The 20832-nt window shown below is 38.5% G+C and overlaps 1 protein-coding gene across 1 annotated transcript in view; it reads right to left on the bottom strand.

Moving 5' to 3' along the window:
- The window catches only part of LOC121917449 (transcription initiation factor TFIID subunit 4B-like), a 73536-nt gene that overhangs the window by 29948 nt on the left and 22756 nt on the right, over positions 1–20832 (bottom strand). The window contains exons 3-9 of the mRNA XM_042443432.1: positions 18720–18824; positions 17449–17616; positions 17231–17353; positions 14999–15088; positions 12091–12801; positions 5204–5339; positions 2718–2823 (exon numbers count right to left, since the gene is read on the bottom strand). Coding sequence (XP_042299366.1) covers positions 2718–2823; positions 5204–5339; positions 12091–12801; positions 14999–15088; positions 17231–17353; positions 17449–17616; positions 18720–18824 — 1439 coding nt within the window. The remainder of the gene's footprint in view (positions 1–2717; positions 2824–5203; positions 5340–12090; positions 12802–14998; positions 15089–17230; positions 17354–17448; positions 17617–18719; positions 18825–20832) is intronic.

The following is a 20832-nucleotide window of genomic DNA, read 5'->3' as shown; positions in this document are numbered from 1 at the left end:
TGATGATGATGATGATGATGATGATGATGATGATGATGATGATGATGATGATGATGATATCAGTCAGTTTCTGAGACATGCACTCTTTCTGAACGTGAGACAGTGTGACTTTCCAAAGTGCATTTCTGTGTATTTTCAGTACTTTTAATGCTAAAAGGTCTGCTTTAACAATGATAGTGATGATGATGATGATGATGATGATGATATCAGTCAGTTTCTCAGACATGCACTCTTTTTGAAGGTGAGACAGTGTGACTTTCAAAGTGTATTTCTGTGTACTTTCGGTGCTTTTAATGCTAAAAGGTCTGCTTTAACAATAATAGTGGTGATGATGATGATATCAGTCAGTTTCTGAGACATGCACTCTTTTTGAAGGTGAGACAGTGTGACTTTCCAAAGTGCATTTCTGTGTATTTTCAGTGCTTTTAATGCTAAAAGGTCTGCTTTAACAATGATAGTGGTTTTGGCCATCCCCTTCGGCCGAAAGGGCCCCTTGAAGCCCGTTCGGCCGAAGGAAGGGGCCGAGGAGGAGAGGGCAGGCACATACCTCCTCCTCCCCGCGGGACTTTGGCAGCCCTGAGGTGTCCTTCAGAGGATACCTCAGGCCTGGCAAAGCCCCAAGGACAGGAGCAGGGGCCGCGCGCCTGTTGCTCCTGCCCCTCACGGGCCCTTACTGGTTCTCAGCTGTCTCTGAGAGGCAGCTGGGGGCCAAGGAAGGGCAGGAGGAGCAGGTGTGCGCCTGTCACCCCCTCTCCCAATCCCCCCCACTTCTAGCTGTCTCTCAGACAGCTGGAGGTCGGGAAAGGGAGCAGAGAAAGCCCCGCCCCCAGAGGGTGGAAGCTCTGCCGCCGGCACGCAGCCCCGCCCCCAGAGGGTGGCAGCTCCGCCCCCGGCACGCGGCCACACCCCCGGAGGGTGGAAGCTCCCCCCCCGGCTCGGCCCCCCCAGTTGTCTGAGGGACAGCAACCCAGCCCTCGGCTCAAAAAGGTTGCCTACCCCTAGTCTAGACCATGCTAATGCATTAGTTTTTTTTTTCAGGCTTTTAAGCCTTCAGAGTAAGCATGTCTGGTGGGAACAGGCAGTGGGACTCCATACCTAGGATGGTTAGGCTGGCTGTCTTCATGGTTTCCTCCACAGGGCAAGTGACAACTTAAGTTTGTTTTGGTGGGTATTTGTGGACTTTTGATGAGGAAAGGGCTTTTAAGAAGGTGCTGTACTCTTTTTGTTTAATGCTTCTTCATGAATATGTCTTTGAATTGCTTTTAGCTCTTTTGATAGTTTGTATACATTTTTACTATTGGGAGGTTTTATCTGCATTTGTTTTAAATTTTACACATTACTTTCCTATGTCTCTTAGAAGAAAGTGAAATGTAAATAAAATAAAGGACAACAACTGCAATTTTCTCTGAAAGACTATGGTTTCTTTTCCTTATACAGTGTGACCGTATCATACGCGGGCGCGCCTTACATGGCTTTCAGCATACACTGAAAGCAACGCTGGGAAAAGGGCCAGCGCGCCCCATAAGGGGTAATGGCATTCGCGCCCATAGCATACATGTGCTGCTGCGTGCAAGAGCCTCATTCATTTAAATGGGGTTCGACCATATGTGGAATTCCCCTTACGTGGGGGTGGGTGGGTCTGGAACGGATCCCCTGCATAAGGGAAGGGCGGACTGTATTCACAGACAACTAGAACAATGTTTTTTCAGCTGAATTCTGTTAGACAAAACTTATGTCTTCATTAATCTTTGGTAAGATTCAGGAAACACACCTTTAGACTACTCTTCCTTTTACTTTGTTGGGATGTCCAAAAGAATTGAATCTGGAGGGAGGTATTTTAAATCTAGTAGCTGGTACATGTATTTATTGTAAGGCCTTACAAAATGTGTCGCTCTCAGAAAGCTTTGGAAAGTATGGAGAAGTAAGTAGTAAAGGAGTTACATTATTTTCAAGGAAGGATTTTAGAAATAAATCTGTTAAGGTACAGTGGAAGACTTTTATTCTAGAATAATTGAGAATAGAATGTGAAAAACAGGAGGCACTCAGCATTTTTCCCTAAATGTTCAGCCATTTCAGCTGGAATGTGCTTTTACTTTATTTTATTATGGCTGCCTTGATCCTGCAAAAGGAGAAAGGTGGGCTATAAATCAGATAGATAAAATAAATAAATAAATAAATATTTCTGCACGTTTTGTAATAAAATCAATTACTCATCTTTCACAATGTTTATGGTTTAGCTATTTGTTCAAGTAATTTTGTTCAGTTTATTCATTCAATTTTATTCACGTCAGAAAAAAATATTCCTGTACAGTACTTTACTTCATTCATATACACAGAGACTTCTTTGCTGTCTTGCTTCTAATTGATTGAATAATTTAATCAATCAATTAGAAGCAAGACAGCAAAGAAGTCTCTGTGTATATGAATGAACAAATGAATGAATGAATCAGCTAGGGTTTTCAGCAGCTAAATAAAAGCAAGGACTTGAAGAGCATAAAACCTAATCAAGCTGCAAAATGTTAATATTTGAAACAGCTGTCAGGCAAAATTCTCAGGCTTTTCCCCTTCATTAGCACTCGAACACTGAAACCAAGGAAGTGAGAACACATATCAGAAACCTTAAATATTTATTGAGGCATCTCTGTTGCTGTTTGCTCTCTCTTTTTAAACTGAGGCTTCCCTATAGCCAAACAAACTTCAGACTGTTTATTTTTTACCTGAAGGATGTTGTTCCATTCGCTCTTATTTTATTCCTCTGAACAGGAGATGCTTGAAGCGACAGAATTTTGTTTCCTGGCAGGGTAATTTGTTTCACAATGGAGCCTAAAAAAACAGGGATAAACAATCCAAAGCAGAAAGCAAAATCCAAGATGACATTCAATACATACTCAGAAGAGAGCTCTGAAAGGACTGTGTCCAATTTTAGTATGAAAGCAGCATATTTGTGTCAAGGTCACACATCCAGTTCTCACTTGCATTATCTGGGTATTTTACCAAGACATGGGCAACTGTGCTTCTCTTAGTATTTGGTTTTTAGTACCTGTTACTTGTACAAGTCAGGTTCAAGTGTGGTTTATGAAGAAAGACTGCTCTACTGCAGGAAGAATTCAAACAGCACAGCCTTTCATAATGATTGTCTGTCAGCAAGCCCATTTCTTCTCTTTTAACTAACTGAGTGCTACTCAGTGCTACATGGACTGATGCTGGTCTGCGAGCCATCAGCTCCCAGTCCCTGGCAGGATTCCAGGGGGGAAAAACAACCAACTATAGCCAATGGAGATAAATATGTTACTGGTCCCTGACACATAAGGGAAAAAATACTGGTCCTTCACATCAGATCACTTGAGATACACCGCTCCAAAGGATTCTCCCAGACAACTATTTCTAGGAAAGTTCAATACCCATGTATTTACTGCACAAGATTCATATGTCTTTCCTACAAATGTTCACTCTACTAATGGGTTATTGCATTCTATCAATATTCAAGAAACTAAGCCCCACTGTGAAAATGCAGTTCTCCTCTACCAAGTGCACTGACTGCAATGCGGGCCCAAAACAAATGAGCAAGAAAAAGAGGCTTCTAGCCACTTTGGGGGTGGGGCATGCACATGATGCAAACCCCAAAATCAGCCAATAGCTGCATGGGGAGCGTACCAAGAACACTCAAACCCAGAAGAGCCAGCACAAAAAAGAGCAACGAAAAACTGCTCCTGCCAGTGGCCGAATTGGAGACCACAGCAGTGGTGTGGATTGAGACTGATCCTGACTGGGGGGGCTGACTTGTACTGGAGCAGTCAGAGGCTGCTCCAAACTGCTGGTCTGCATGACCCCATAGTTGACCCTGTGTCATGGCAGTAAGTTAGCAAAGTATGAAACACAGCTAGCAATACCAAATCTACTATGCCCCTGCCACCCACCCACCCTTTATACCATTTTGTGAACTTCACAGTGCCTTTATCTGCCCTTTCATACCAACAGATGTTGAGCTGTAGCACTGAAATGTTTATGGTCTCTTTAAGAGACAGAGAATGCCAGCACCTTTCCCTCCATTCAGAAAGATATGTTTCCTCAACTAAAAGAGAGAAGAAACTAAAAGAACTAAAAGAAAAAAACATGACCAGTCTCTTGCAATTAACACTGCTCTAGTCCAGTGTTATTGGATGCTTCTGTCCAAAATAGCTACAATAAAGTTTACTCCTTAACTAGGAAAGTTCCAATTATCATTCTCAATATGCCACCTTATTGCTTTATGTCTGACCACCAGCAAACTTGTATGTAGAGAGCACCTTTGAGACTAAATGAAATGATGAAGTTGGCAGCATGAGCTTTCATAGACTTCAGACTACTTCCTCAGATGCATATAATGGAGTAGAAACCAGGGACGTATATATGCCATTGTCAGACATTCTCACATACCAATGGCATATATATATCTGTCCCTGGTTTCCACTCCACTATATGCATGTGAAGAAGTAGACTGAAGACTACAAAAGCTCATGCTGCCAATTTATTTCAGTAAGTCTCAAAGGTGCTACAAGATCTCCCTACATACCATCAAATCTGTTTACTTATTTAAACAACAATTTCATGCCAAATCATGGTTAAAGAACTCTTTAGATACCCCAAGGGTTGTCATAGAGAGGAGGGGGCAGGCCTATTCTCTGCTGCTCCATAGGGTAGAACTAGTTACAGGAGTTACAGGTTTGAAGTTACAGGAGAGAAGATTCCAACTGAATATTAGAACTTTGTGACAGGTAGAGTAGTTTGGCAATGGAATCAATTGCCTATAGATGGTGGGGTTTCCTTCTTTGGACATCTTAAAAAAGAAGCTGGACAGCTACCTGCTGGGGATGCTTTAGCTGGAGAGCCTGCATTGAGCTGGGGTTGTCCCTTCCAGTTCAAGAATCTATAACTAATGTATGTTTTAACTGACAAACTGTGGAGTCTAATGCATCAAAATACAAACAAAAATCATAGCTTTGGTCATACCAGCAGACATGGTTTGTGCCAGGTTTTCATGAATTAACTAGCCATGGTTGCAATCACTGCTTCTCTTCCAGAAACATGAGTTTTGACCAGATGAGAAATCAAAGTGAATAATCTGTTCATACCAATCATGATGTAAATTTAAAAGATCAAATGATCTTAGCACAAACCATAGCTTGACATGATAGCTTCATTCAGCCCAGGAATACAATTGTACCTGCAGGAAGTTGGTTAGCATGGATAACAGTATTTAAAGGCATTTTCCCACTTGCTTTGTTCACAGTAGGGAGTGCAGAAGCTTGCTGAAATGTGCTCACTTTTTTGAAGATGTTACCTGATGGCTGCTGGACTATCTGAGGAAAAAGTCCAAATATAGGAGAAAACAAGTATTAAGATATAGGGAATCACAATGTTGTAGTAAGAGGTAAGAATCACATAGCCCTCCAGATGTTACTAAACTGCATCTCCCAGTATCCCTCACTGGGCTATGCTAGCCAAGTCAGCTGGAAGTTGCAGTCCAACACCTAGAAGACTGTGTGATTCCCAACCATTTAGATTATAAAATAGACATTTGAGGTGTTTTCCCTGACTTCATCACTGTCCTCCAGTTATGTTTAGAGATAATATTAGTAGGTTTTACAGGTTTAGACATGAACACACCTCTCCCTGGCAAAGCTAACAGGAATAACCTTATTTTAATGTCACACACGTGTGTGCATGTGTAAAATGAATATCTACTTATACATTTGAAAGATATGGAATTTCTTACTCAGTGTTCTTCCTACCAGATACACAAATAGTGGTGACATGGAAAAGCTCATTAATCTTTCTAGTGGTGTCAAGCAAGTGTAGCTCCCTCAGTTTAGCATTTATGGTGAAGAATGTGTTTGTTTCAAGAGCCATTGCAATACTCTGTACTCAGAAATGGAAAGATATGGCCATTACATGTCAGGAAACCTGGCTGATAAAATCAGATGATTTTACTGCAATGGTTAAAGTGACAAATCTTATTAAAGACCGCTATTGAATACAGTGAGCCTGCACCATATGCAGGCTTCACTTCCACAGCTTTCAGCATACATTGAAGCTGCAGGAAAATCTAATGATTGGCGTGCACACCCCATTATTTTCAATGGGGCTTGAGCATACACTATTTTCCCCTTACGCAGGGAGCGGGGTGGAATGGATCCCCCGCATAAGGGAAGGAAACACTGTACTTTTCAAAAGGAGTGGGAACTGATAGTTGATTTTATGAGAAGATATTGGAGGGAAGGAATAGAAATTTTAGGATTTATAGTTGCAAGTAGACTGCAGAAATAGTTATTAGCTTTATAGTTGTATGTATGTAATTTTACCTTATATATTGTTTAAATTATCCAAAACTACTGTATATACTCATGTATAAGTCCAAAAATTTTAGTCAAAAAACTTGACCCCAAAACCAGAGGTTGACTTATCCACGGGTCAATGTTAGTACTGCACTTTAATTCTTATTTTAAAAAAGGAACGATGCACTAGTGAAAGGCAAAATATAATCTGTCCTGGAAGCACTGACCCTCCTCTGTTCTCTCAACCATCCAGCTTTTAGGATGAATACAAACAGCTATGCCTTCTGGAATTTTGTAAGTTCTTTGGCATTGTTTTCCTTTGCTTCATCCTTTAGATTATTTCTTACGTGGCCTAAGTTTTACCCTCGACTTATCCGTGGGGTATATGAAAATCCATAATTTTTGCCCCAAGACCTGCCCTTGACTTATACATGAAGTTGACTTATAGTCGAGTACATACAGTATGTGTTAATAAAAATATCTTTGAAGGCCATTGGAATTGAGTGAGTTTTTTAATTTGTTTGAATGTTTGTGTTTCATTTGATTTTTTTTAAAGAAATATTTATTGGCTGCTTAAAATTAGCTTTAAAATGTTTTGGGAACTTTGTCAAAAGAAAAAAAGGAGAATGAAATTATTTTAAATATTAGATTTCAAACTGAAATAAAAGCTACCCCCATTAAAACTGAAAGAAAGACATTCTGTTTTGGCTCCCTCAAAATTTATTAAGTTCACTTTTAATTTAATAAATTAAATTAAAAGAAAAGAAAAATAGGAATCAAAACCTAAAAATCAATACAGATGGGAAAACATTAACAAGATAGGAGAATATTAAACAGACTTTGACTATTACAGAAGCCTATATGGAAGTGAGAATCAACGTGAAAAAATCTATATGACTGGTGTAATAAAAAGGAAATAATTAAGTTAGATGAAGAGCAAAGAAACTTCCTAGAGAAAGATATAACTGTCGATGAAATCTTAGGAGCAATAGAGGAAGGGAAAATTCGTAAAACCCCTGGACCGGATGGCTTTCCTTTATCTTTCTATAAAACATTTAAACAAGAGCTATGCTACTCCTTATACCAAGTATTTAAAGAGGCCCCTATCAACAAAATACCAGATACTTAGAAGGAAGCAAACATCACCCTAATTTTGAAAGAAAATAAAGGAGATGGTGACCAGGCTAATTATAGACCCATCTCATTATTAAATTCCGATTATAAAATATATACATCAAAAAATATGTTTAAGTAAAATCATTGACGTAGATCAAAAAGGTTTTCTCCCTGGATGACAAATAAGAGAAAATACAAGATACGTTCTAAACATCCTAGAATACTATTATAGACATAATGAAAAGCAAGCAGGGTTATTTTTCTTGAATTTACAGAAAGCTTTTGACTCCGTAAACTGGAATACTATTTTTATGATCCTTGAAGCAATGAATATAGGAGATAATTTTTGTAAATGAATAGAAGGACTTTATAAGGACCAAAAAGCTATCATTTTAATAAATGGGGATAAAACCCCTTTTTTCCCAATTCAAAGAGGAGCACGTCAGGGATGCCCCTTGTCTCCTCTTCTTTTCATAGTCGTGATAGAAATTCTAATTAGGAAAATCAATTTGGACAATGATTTGAAAGGAGTGAAAATTAAAAAATACAAATATAAAATAAAAACTTATGCAGATGATTTGTTTATAAATTTGGAAGACCCATTAGAAAATGTAGAAAATTTAATGAAGATTCTAAAAAAATTTGGAGATCTTAAGTGGCTGTAGAGTGAACCTACAAAAATCTGCGATTCTAACTAAAAATATGAATAAAGAACAAATTCCCAAATTAATTGAACGCGCTGGAATTGAAGTCAAAGGGAAAATAAGATATTTAGGATTAATTATCTCGAACAAAACAAACAAACTTTTTGATAACTATTATGTTACACTATGGAAAAAAAATTAAAAATGAGTTGAATAAATGGAACAAATTGCACATATCCTTTTTAGGCAGGATAGCCGTTATTAAAATGAATATATTACCCAAAACCTTCTTTCTCTTTCAAACACTCCCGATCACAATCCCAGAAAAAAAAATCCTTAAGGATTGGCAGAGAGACTTAACAAATTTTATTTGGGAAGGGAAAAAACCTAGAGTAAAGCCAAAGGTTTTACAAGATGCAAGGGAAAGAGAAAGACTAACAGTTCCAAACATCAAATTATATTAGGATAATAATAATAATAATAATAATAATAATAATATGATGATGATGATGATGATGATGATGATGATGATGATGATGATGATGATGATGATGATGATGCCAACTGCCTACTCTGGATAAAGAATTGGATAAACTTACAAGATAAAAAAGCACTAGAATTGGAATGCAAAGGGCTTAAATTTGGATTGCTTGCCTTTCTTTTAGATTACAAAGAAAAAACAGATCACTCTATTAATAATCACTGTATTAGGCATGCCCTGCTAAAGACGTGGAAGAAATATAGAGATAGGATAGTTACTGGGTTTCCAAAATGGTCTTCCCCGTTAGAAGCAATTTATAGAATACAAATGGAAAGAGAAGGGAACTGGATTATTTATTATGATTTTTTAAACTTAAAGGTAAAGAATTAGAAATTAAAACACAAAAACAATTAGACACACAGGGTTTCAACCTAAATTGGTTCGAATATCAACCAATTTATTCCAAAACTCAGCATGACTTGAAAAAATGGGAAAAGAAGGATAGTAGTTCAGACCTAGAAAAACTTCTGTTGATTAAAGGAAACCAAAAAGGTCTAATGGGAAAATTATAGAAAATATTGCTAAGCTGGGATACAGAACAAGAAATAATCAAGGAAACAATGATAAAATGGGCCAAAGACTGTGGACATTCTATCAACTTAGACCAATGGGGGAAAGCATGGAAAGAAAATATAAAATTTACAGCAGCCCAACATTTGTTTAAAATGTATTTTAGATGGCACCTAACACCAGCAAAATTAGCCAAATTATATAAAAATACAAATAATATCTGCTGGAAATGTGACAAAGCTATAGGATCCTGCTTCCACTGTTGGTGGACTTGTGGGAAAGCAAAGGAATTTTGGAAGACCATTACTAATGAAATAAATGAGATTTTGGAAATTGATATGAAAATAACCCCTGAAGCTATGTTATTAGGAATGTTTGAAGAAAAATTGGATAACAAATATGGAATTTTTTTAATGTATATGGTTTCTGTTGCCAGGATTCTGTATGCAAAGAAATGAGATCGAAAGAGCTACCTAACCTTGAGGATTGGCCTATCTATCTATATGAAATGATGCATATGAACCAACTCTCCTGTGTGATAAAAGAAGACTCTTGGGAGATTGTATCTAAAGACTGGTGTAAAGTTTTAGATTATATTAAGAAGAAATGGGGTGACATAGCTATATGATATCAGTAGTTCAATGTTAAGAAATTATGCTAGAGGCTAGCTTTCGTTATTATAGTGGTTTAGAGAAAATTCAGAAATAAGCTATAGAGAATAAGGATATAACTATTTTCTCTTATTAAAAACTAAAGTAAAAGTAACCGACCTACCTACTTCTTTGTTGGGATATATCGTATTTCTAGAATAACTTTGATCTTGGGGGAAAATAATTATCCTCTAGAACCAATATTTTGAAAGAATAATTAAGTTTAGAGAAGATTAAGTCTAAAGTAAGAGAGTACTAGGCCTTACAAATCAAAGGTGGAGGAAGTCAATTTTTTAGTATGGAAGATAGAGAGTGATAGTGGGAGAAGTTAACTTGGAATATGAGTTAGGAATAGAATATTCAGAGAAGGATTTGTAAGAAGATAGTGGGAGAAAGAGGAAGAAAGAAGGTTAAGCAAGTGTAAAAGGTCAGAGTAGGTATGAATGTAGAGGAAGAGATAAGGGATGGGTTGAATGTGTGGTTAGTTGGGTTTTTTTAAGAAAGGTAATAGGAGTGGGTAGCTATTTGAAAGAGGGTATAAGGTAGGAAAGTACAAAGTATGGAATGATGAACTCCTCGGAATGAAAGACTCCGTTCAAATATTAATATACTATGTAACTTCTCAATGTGATTGTATGATATTGTCTTTGATTTATGTATGTATGTTTTCTTTTAAAATCCAATAAAATTTATTTAAAAAATTATTAAGTTTACAAAAATAAGCCTTTTAAACTATAAGAGCATTAATTAAGCCAACCCAACAAGGCTCTCCAAATATGATTGTAACTCTAATATGGAATCTTAATTTATCCTTTTCCATTAGGGTTGATGACTCAAGTAAATTCTATATATTACTTTGATTACTTTATATTACTGGAAGGATATACTCAGATAAAAATAAGAAGAAATAATTCCCTCTTGATGTAGACTTTAAATGACATCCATATGACAAGAAGTTAATTGAAGACATCTGGAGATAAAGATATTGTAAATATGAATCAGAACCAACTCTAGGAAGTCAATATATGTATTTGTAATTTATGTTATGTTATGTTTCTCATTTGTCACTAAGTAATGTCTATATATGTATCTATGTTTTAAATCAATAAAAACTTATAAAAAATAAAAAATAAAGCAGTCAAAGTGATACACAACAAAAATTGAAAATAGAAAACTGCAGCCAGCAAAAAAAAAAATCCCCACAAGACAGACCAAAAAAAAAAAAAAAAGGGGGGGGGGGTCAGAGAAACAAACAGAAAAAAGAAAAGGCCACTACAGAATTTTAGAAGGTCAATTTAAAGAGGTATGTTTTTAACACCCTTTCTAAAAGCAGCAAGGTTGGGAACTGCTAGAGAAACCACTCCCCCATGTGCCTATCAAGTTGGCCTCTGGAGGTAAAGGCATCCTCAAAGGGGTATCTAAATAAGACTAAGCAAATAGTTCCATAATGAAGCATGTAGTTACTAAGGGAGTTGTGTCTTATTATGAATCTGTCCAGTTATGTCTACAAGGACAGTCTCCTTTAGGATACGTTTCTATGCTCAACAGTTGTACAGGGTGAAATTTCTTTTAACCAAGGCATAGCTGGTAAAGGAATCTCTAGTCAAACTGTTGAGTTCAGTCTATCCATCTTAAGGAATCTGACTACATGGTGAATTCATACACTTAAGCATGCCTGCTCAGAATCATAGCTGAGGAAGTCACCAAAGTCTCCAGCTGACATAGAACATCTATTATTACAACAGTCCCGACTTACTGCCCACTAAGTCTGTGCTGAAGTAGCTCCGCTAACATATCAAGTATATGTCTTGCAATTCAGGGTATCTTCTGAAGCTCCTTCTCCTAGGGGTACCTCAGAGGAGTAATTTTGCCTATAGCATGGTTACTCTAGCTGCCATTCTGACAGCTAGCACAGACACCTTGTGCTCAAAACATTTTTTGGGATGAGGTAACTGACTCAACTTGAGTGGCTCATGAAACTCATTCTTAGGGGTCCTAGGCTTTATCCTTCAAGTTTGTGATGCACCTGAACTCTCAGCCTCCAGCCACAGAGGGCCATGGACTGCTACAGCTGGGAAGGGATTCCATCAGCACATCTGAAGAAGTGGAGTGAAATCCACTAACATTCTTACTAAAATAAATCAAGTTGCCGCTGACAGGTACCATTTCTATTTGTTGCTATTCAACTGCACGGGGGAAGTGCAGAGGACACAATCATGTGTGCAGAGACTTGGAATTGCTGGCACTGCTGAGAATTAGCCAGCTTCCTCAACACTCCAGTTCTGCAGACCAAGTACCAAATAAAGTTCTCTTACCAGCTGCTTTACCTTTACAGCCTGTGAAGTCTGTACAGATTGAGAAATGACAGAATTGGGATGGACAACTCTGATTGTGATTGGTTTCCCAGTGACTGGTGCTCGAGATTGGAGCGCTGTGGTGACTGTTTTAGTGAAGGCTGTTGTAGCAGAAGTAGTCAAGGCTGACTTTCCCACTTGAGGAGACTTTGCCACAGCAGGTGACGGCACTGACTTTACAGAACTAAGAGCAGCAAGTGGAGCAGAAAACATTGTTGCAGGAGTGTGCACTGGTTTTGTAAGCTGAATAAGAGTGTTATTTGTTGTCATCACTGCAATGGAGGAGGTTGGCTGTACAGTCTTCAGAGTATCTATACCTGATGCCAGATGAGTGGAGGGAACAGAATTGGCAACTTGAAGGGGAAATGTCCCCACAGACAAAGCACCATCTGGCTGGGCAAACTGAAGTGAAACAGATCCTCTTGTCACCAGAGATGTACAAGAGACTGGGTCCAAAGTCTGTGGAGAAGATATTCCCAATGGAGTTCTAAGCACAGGCCGTGCAGATTGGAAAGAGGCTGTTGTCACAGGAGTGCTGCTAGCCACTACAGATGCAGATGACAGTGCAGCAGCACAAGTAGAAGCAGCTGTTCGTGGTATAGATTGCTGGAGACACTGCTGTATAAAGGTCTGTATATCTGGAGTGAGGTGCCTTAAGGCATGCACACTTTTCTAGGCAAAGAAGAAAACATAAAATTAGATTTGGCATATTCTTTTCACAATCTATGCTATATAGTCCTTTCATGAGACAACACCATTTGTATTCATCAATCTGCCATTAAATGAAGAGATCACCTTGCTAAATTGTGAAATTTGTAACATCTGATATTCAAGGAACTTGACAAAGCTTTAGGTTTCTTCTCTGCATTGAATTAATAAATCTGAACCTTGGCAGATTTCTTAGGCACATTGGTCAAATTCCCTGATATAAGTCTGGGCCTTTGTGTTTTGCAGATAAGTACACAGCCAGCAATGTTGCAGACCTTCACAACTGAACGCAGCAAATTCATAAGGAAACAGAGAAGGCAGACATCTATGGATTTTCCTTAGCAAGCCAAATCTGGAGACTGCATTGCTGGAATGTGAATTCCCATTCAACAGTGTTAGCTCCATTGCAATTGAACTGTTTTCTTCCAGTGGAAAAATTAGAAAATTATCCAAAGTTTCACAAAGCTTCTAGAACAACTATTCCAAAATCTCAGAATCATAGAGTAGGAAGAGAGTGCAAGGGCCATCAAATCCAAGCCCTTGCCATCCAGAAATACACAATCAAACCACCCCCAACAGATGGCCATCCAACTTCCATTTTAAAACATCCAAAGAAGGAAACTTCAACAGACTCCAAAGAAGTGTGTTCCACTGTCGAACAGCTCTTACTGTCAGGAAGTTCTTCCTAATGTTGAGGTGGAATCCTATAGGTTTTCTACCATTTGATAGGTTTAGTGTATAAATTCATTCTGTTAAAGACAATAAAATATTCAGAAATTTATCTGAACATGGATAAAAAGAGATTTATGGCTTGGAGGAGCAACTTTCTTGGACCACTAATCTCAGCATCCTCAGCCAGAATGGCTGCTGTTCACCCTGGCTCTAGTGTTCCTGGGAGTTATAACCCAAAAAAATCATTTGTCCATACTGTTGCTCCACCCAATGTTCCTGTGAACATGTTTCTCATTAATTACATATATAGCATAAAGAACTAGAAAGGGGTCTTTAAGAACATTCAGCTACATATCACCTGAAGCCCTGAATTCCAGATTTGAGATCTGCTTTATTGAGCTTCATGCCAAAAACATAATGCTCTGACAAAAAGCATGTGCTTGTGAACACTGGGGCAGGACTTGAATTCACTCCCCTTCCTCACTACACAGTTGTATTTTATCCATGTTCAGGTTAATGCTTGCATAACACTACTGATAGCATAGGTCCAAAACATACTATAGAAATAATTCAGTCTGAGACTGCTAGTGCTCAGGAATCCTGATGATTGTAATTTATTGTGGCATCAGAACTCTCTGACAGAGAAGTCTGAATGCCTCACAAAACTACAGTTCCCAGAATTCCCTACCATTGAGCCAGTGTAGTTAGATGTCTCAAACTGGATTATTTCTGCAGTTTGTTTTGGACCACAGACTTACTATAGTGTTCTGTAGCTGAACTGTAGCCCAATGTTTTAATAGAACTATTGGTAACAGACTTAATACAGTATGCCTGCGTCATACGCGGACGCTCTATACATGGCTTTCAGCATATGCTGAAAGCCGCGTGGGACCACGTGGGGCGGCACATCTTCTTTAGATTAATGGGGTACACGCCGCCGCCACATGCACGAGTCCGATTATTTTCAAAAAAGGGTGCACTATATAGTGTTCTGTAGCAGAACTATAACCCATGATATCAACACAGCATAATCTTAGTACACTGCAGGAGTCTCTTCTCATAGTACAGTATTAAAGTAAGTTTTCACTTCTGTGTCTTTGGGTAGCCAAAATCACTACAGAAACACTTAACATCAGTGGACTGTCCTCAAGTAGTGAGCTTGCTACATTGCAGGGAACTGTAAGGACCTTCAGGCCAATAAATGAACAGAATTTAGGAGGTATTAAATTCCCACAAATCCTAGGCACAAGTTCATACTAGCTTGCAACTCATCAGATGGTTCTATAATGTAGCTGTATTACAAGACCACAACAGCAAAGAGAAACAGAATTTTACTAGTGGGCATTAAGTTGCACTTACACACAGACAATTCTCTTGCTGCTTTGTTTCACCATTTAATGACCTTGGTATTCCAAACTAACCTCTCACTCTCTGGTTAAGGATCAATCCCATGCAGGTAACAATGGAGTTACATATTCTTAAGACATACCTTGAGAAAAGGAACAAGATATGGCTGCGGGGAAGACTTCAGCTCAATGTACAGCTTTTTGGTAAACTCTTCTGGTTCAATTTTAGCTTCCTAGGTAGAAAAAAAAAGTTGTAGCATAAATACAACTTGTATCTCCTTTATATCTGCCTACAGCATAACTCACTAATTCACTGACACTCTGGTACTTATGAATTTCATAGCCCCATACTTTGTTCAAGGACAAGCTTTTAAAGAGAAGCTAATATAACTGCTGTTAAAAGCAGTCTATGGCCAGTTTTCACAGGTTCCAAAGCAACACCAATGATAAATTAAAAAGTAGATTTGTAAGTTGTTCCTAAAATAATAATAGTAATAACAGAATTGCACTGATGGCACTACATACTTTGAGGGCCAGATCTGTTCTGTAAAGTATTTTCTACCCCCTGACTACAGAAAAGACTGCATTACAATCTATACTGCTATATCATCTGTTCTTTCAAACAAATTATTATAGCTTTGCATCCAGAAATAGATGGTTAAGGCAAAACAAATAATTTTCTATTGTTTCTCTATTCTGCAGTATTTGTATTATGGGTCCAAAAGACACAGCAAAAATCATCTTCTTTGAGACTGCTTTAACTGTCCTGGCTCAATGCTAGGAAATTTAGGAAACTGTAGTTTTGTGACACATTTAGCCTTCTCTATTAGAGAGCTCTGGTACCATAATAAACTACAATTCCCAGGGTTCCCTAGCACTGAGCCAAGGAAATTAAACCAGTCTCATACGATCTTATTTCTGCAATGTATCTAAGGGTTAAACTACATGCAACATTAAATATATAGTGGGCAGTGGTTTTTTTGTTTCTTACCCCGAAGAAGATCCCATCTGGAAAGGGATGATGGCACTTGGCTAGGGGATGCTGAAACCTCTTTCTCTAACTGTCTGTATGCATGTAAGCTTAGAAGGGGAAGGAGAAAAACTTCCACTGGTGCCAACTGAGGTGTGTGTGTGCATTTTAGCCACCAGGAAAGGAACAAACATAAGAAAAATGGGATAAGAAATCCAAGGTTCTCTTATCCATGTACAGTGGTACCAATTTGAAGGATGCATGCTTTGAATAAAGAAGGCTTATCTGCAAGCCAAGGATTTATATTGTAGTATGTAGTTTAGTCCTAACCAGGGGTTGCCTGGTTTGGATTAAACCCCTTGTATGGAACAGAAACAAAACTACAGAAGTGTTACTACCTACATAGAACAAATGCCATGCAAAATGGAACAGGAGTAATAAAAAGTCAGGCTTATGGAATAAGTTGCAAATCTCTGCCGGGACGGGGGGGGGGGGGGGGGGTCAAAATAAGTTTGTGTATGCTAACTTCCCTCCTATCGCAAGAAATGGAGACACAAGAGAAAGCTGGTTTGAAAGTAGCATTCAATATTCCCCAGTTCCTATTCAAACAGAAAGTTTTCCATTTCATGCCTTTCCCAAGAAACCATGCAAAATGGTATCAACCTTTCTTCAAAAGGCAATAATGAGAACTTCTAGTACAATAACATGGTGGCAAAAAGAACAGAGTACAATGTGAAATGCTGCTCTGATACTGTAACGAGCACATTATGATCTGGGAATGTTTAGAGCTTTTAGATTACCGTATATACTCGACTATAAGTCGACCTCATGTATAAGTCGAGGGCAGGTTTTGGGGGACAAAATTACGGATTTTCTATATGTCCCTTGGATAAATCGAGGGTAAAACACTTAGGGACATGCAACAAAGAATCTAAATGATGAAGCAAAGGAAAACAATGTCAAAGAACCTAAAAAACTATGGCAGGCATAACTGTTTTGTCTCACTCTAAAGGATGGATGGAAGAGAGAGTAAAGGGAGGTCAGTGCTTCCAGGACAGATTGTACTCTTGCCTTTCACAGGGGGTGGTTCCCTTTTTATTAAGAATTAAAGTATAGTACTTACATTGACCGGTGGATAAGTCGGCCTAGGTTTTTGGGGTCAATTTTTTGACTAAAAATTCTAGACTTATACATGAGTATATACAGTATGCTCAAGTGCTACTGCATCATGCTTTAATGACTGATGTGTGAAGATGTGTGAAGATGGGACAGTAAACTTAGACAACGCCAACATTTCATACATTCAATCTAATGCAAATTTGTACACAACTGAAATGCCAATAAAATCACTTCCAAGTAAAGACATTTAGTATCAGGGCAAAAATACTTGCAGATTAACTTTTACCAACAGATTTTCTACCAGGTTCTTCACATTCTGCCCCATTTCTGGTGAATGAGGTCCATTGGATGCCAGTTTTATAAGTGTCGCAAGAAAGTTTTTGCACTTTTTCACATTTTCCAGCGTTTCCTGGTAAGAATCAAAAGCAAGGGTCTAAATTAAATCCTGATCAATTGTTCTGAAACAGTGTAGAGTTTTGCAATCTTAGACTAATTTGCACTTACTGCAGAAATGCTGGCCTGTGCTACAGTTGTGGCTGTATCATGTATCGTGGTTGCATCACGAACTGATTTTGGAGCAGCAGGCAGTACATGAAAATTAGAAATAGGATGATTTCCTGATGTTTCCTTTAGAGTTGTACTTGTGGTAATACTATTTGTTGATGCTACTGACTGGAAGAAAACAGATGTTTAGCTTCACTAATTTGATTTCTAGCAGGAAAAGACATAAGTTTCCACTATACTCATTAAATAATTAGTGGTGCCTCGGGTTACGAAATTAATTCGTTCCGCCATTCCTTTCGTAACCCGAAAATTTCGTAACCCGAAACACTTTTCCGTTAGCACTGGAAAGCCTATAGCTGCACTTTGCAGCATTTGAATTTCGCGCCGAAATGAATTTCGTAACCCGAAAAATATTTCGTAACCCGAAACAGTTTTTGCCAATCCAACTTTTTCGTATCCCGGAAATTTCGTAACCCGATCATTTCGTATCCCGAGGCACCACTGTACATGGTTTATCTCTATGAAGGTGATTTTTAAAAAAAGTTTAGTAGTAATTTCTATGGCTAGCTAGGCCAAACTGCAGCCCAACCACATTTGGAGGACAGTGTGATTCCACACCTCTCAAGAAGATACTCAAAATGACTAGGTACAAAAGGATGTACCAGAGACAGGTTATTTTCTGCAGAAGGACCCAAAATATTGAATTCTCTTTATGCATTTAAACTCATGTTGATATATGGGTGTCACTCTGAAGACATATTCATGTGCTTTTATGTATAGGTTTAATTACAATAATTTCTGTTGTTCATGTATTGTCCCTTTTCTTTCTTCTTTCTTTTAACAGCCTTTGAAAAAAGCCATTAAATATTATTAGGCCAACATGCATTAGAAAAAAAAGGCAGTGGGAGCTAGTTGCAAGAATAACATCACTTTTTTCAACATTCTGAGAGTTTGACTCTTCTTTGCATCCCCACACTTGTCTTCCCCCCTGCAATAAATCAATGAAGTATTTCTTCCCCACTCATTAGCAAATCATGGCACAGGAAGTTTTAATACGTTTTAATCATTACTTTTGTGCTCTGAGCACAATCCTACTCCAGTAAGTAATGAGACAGATTGTTTACTTCAAATGACCAGGAAGAAGCTTCCCTCAGTGACACTGCCAAGTGCATATTTGGAATAGATATGGAACACGACTAGAGTGATTTGTGAACCACAACAATAAAAATACCTTAAAAAATCAATGTCAGCAAATACAATGACAGCCATACCTGGATTACAGCAGTCTTCTTAACACCAGAGGTAATGGAATGAGTTGTCTGAGACACCGTTTTAACAGGAGCTGCTAGAACTTTAAGTACCTGGTTAGCAGAGTTCTTTCAAGAAAAAAACGAGAATAGATATCAATACATTTGAAGTTAGGACAGCTATATGATGTAACTCAGCTCAACTTCTCTTTTTCATGGAGGTAAGATGAGGCTAAACAGGTACTGGACCACTGTGTTAAGTAATGGGCTGGATAAGGGTTAGGAAACTGGAGCTGAGCTCCGATAAGACAGAGGCTCTGTGGATTGGTAGTTCTCAGATATGCAATTTGGATAAACAAGCTACTGTATATTGGATGGGGTTGCACTCCTGCCAAGGGAATAGGTGGAATACTCCTAGAACCAGCTGCATCACTGGATCTCAGGTGGACTCCAATTGCCTTGGGTCAGCATCAACTGAGCCACCATTTGGGACTATTCCTAGACCAGAATAATTTAGTCACCGTACTTCTACAGGACTCCTGCATTTTATGTGGGGCTGCCCAAGTGGGAAGACAACTGGGAATCTGCTGCTGGTATAAATTGCACAGCAACCTAACTGCTACAAAATACTGCAAAGAAACCCTATGAAACCAGTTTTAAACAAACTACTACTCCGGATGCCAATACACTTCCAATTGAAATTCAAGGTGCTGGTGGTACTATTTAGAGCCCTAAACATTTGGGACTTTATATCTTTAAGAGTGTCTCTCTATATATACACTTGTCCGTCCACATTTGCTGGGGATAGGGGCACAGGTCCCCTGTGAATATGGAAAACCCACAAATAACAAAAACACTATGTTTTTACCTGAGAGAACACCTCTCTAGGGATCTCTAGGTCCTCCAGTGCAACACTGTGGTCAACATCTGCCAAACACTGACCACAGAATTGTATAGTTACAAATGCTTAGTGGAGTGTTCTCTCTAGGAATCACTGGGTCCTTCGGCACGGCTTTTGGTTAAAGTTGCACTGGAGGACCTAGATATTCCTAGATAGAACATATTACTAAAATCCATGAATAATCAAATCTGCAAAAGTCAAAGTCGCAAATGTGGCGGGACAAGTATATATGCTTTCCCAAAGACTGAGGTCTGTTGGAGGCAGCCTTCATTATGTACTACCAATGAGGACAGCACATTGTGTCAGGACATGAGGAAGAACCTTCTCTGTTGTGGCACTAGACAGAGTCATATTAAAATATGACTTTTTATTACAGTATTTGGGATATAATGACTTTATCCAGTTTACTCATATACCTGAGTAACTATTTTAACATTTTAATTTTTTAGTTTAATATGACTATATATTTTAACATTATATTAACTTATGAATTTTATTACTGTTCCACATTTTAATGTTTTTTTTTTAAAAAAATGAAAATTATTTTATTTTATGCCATCTTTGGACATTCAGTAAAAATAAAAATAAATATTCAATGCCATAGCTGTGTTAGTCTGGATCAGTATGCAAAGGGATGTTGTAGCACCTTTGAGACTATGGGCCGGAACAAATGGCCCTTGAAAGTCACCATTTGGATGGCTTTGGAGTGTGGTGTTTGGACGCTGCACGTTCTGAAGCCATCCAGAATTTGGGCAGCCACCCAAATATGGGCAGCTTCAAGACGCTCCAGAGATGCAGCATTTATATGCCACACACCACCAGTGTCTTGAAGCTGGCTTCGACAAAGCCAGAAAAGCAGCTTTTTTCCTGCCCAAAAAGGAACTGGGGTTTTTTTCTGCTCCTTTTAGAGCTGACTTGAAGACAGATTGGGGCCACAGTGTGAAGTTGTCACGGCCCCAATCCATCTTCAGTGGGGGCAGCTTCAAGCCACTTCTTCATGCTGGTCTATTCTGGCCCAAAGTGGGTAGCATTAGCTTTCCTAGATGTGAGTCTATGAAAGCTAATGCTACCAACTCCTTTATTTTGCTCAGTTAGTCACAAAGGTGCTACAAAATCCCTGTGCATATTCATATTGTGAAGGAAGACTAGTAAGGATGCATTGAGAAACTGGAGCGTGTCCAAAGGAGGGCGACAAAAATGGTGAAGGGTCTGGAAACCATGCCCTATGAGGAACGA

The sequence above is a fragment of the Sceloporus undulatus genome, unplaced genomic scaffold (genome assembly GCF_019175285.1).
Source record: "Sceloporus undulatus isolate JIND9_A2432 ecotype Alabama unplaced genomic scaffold, SceUnd_v1.1 scaffold_18, whole genome shotgun sequence".
Classification (NCBI taxonomy): Eukaryota; Metazoa; Chordata; class Lepidosauria; order Squamata; family Phrynosomatidae; genus Sceloporus; species Sceloporus undulatus.
This window is presented reverse-complemented; position numbering and strand designations above follow the sequence as displayed.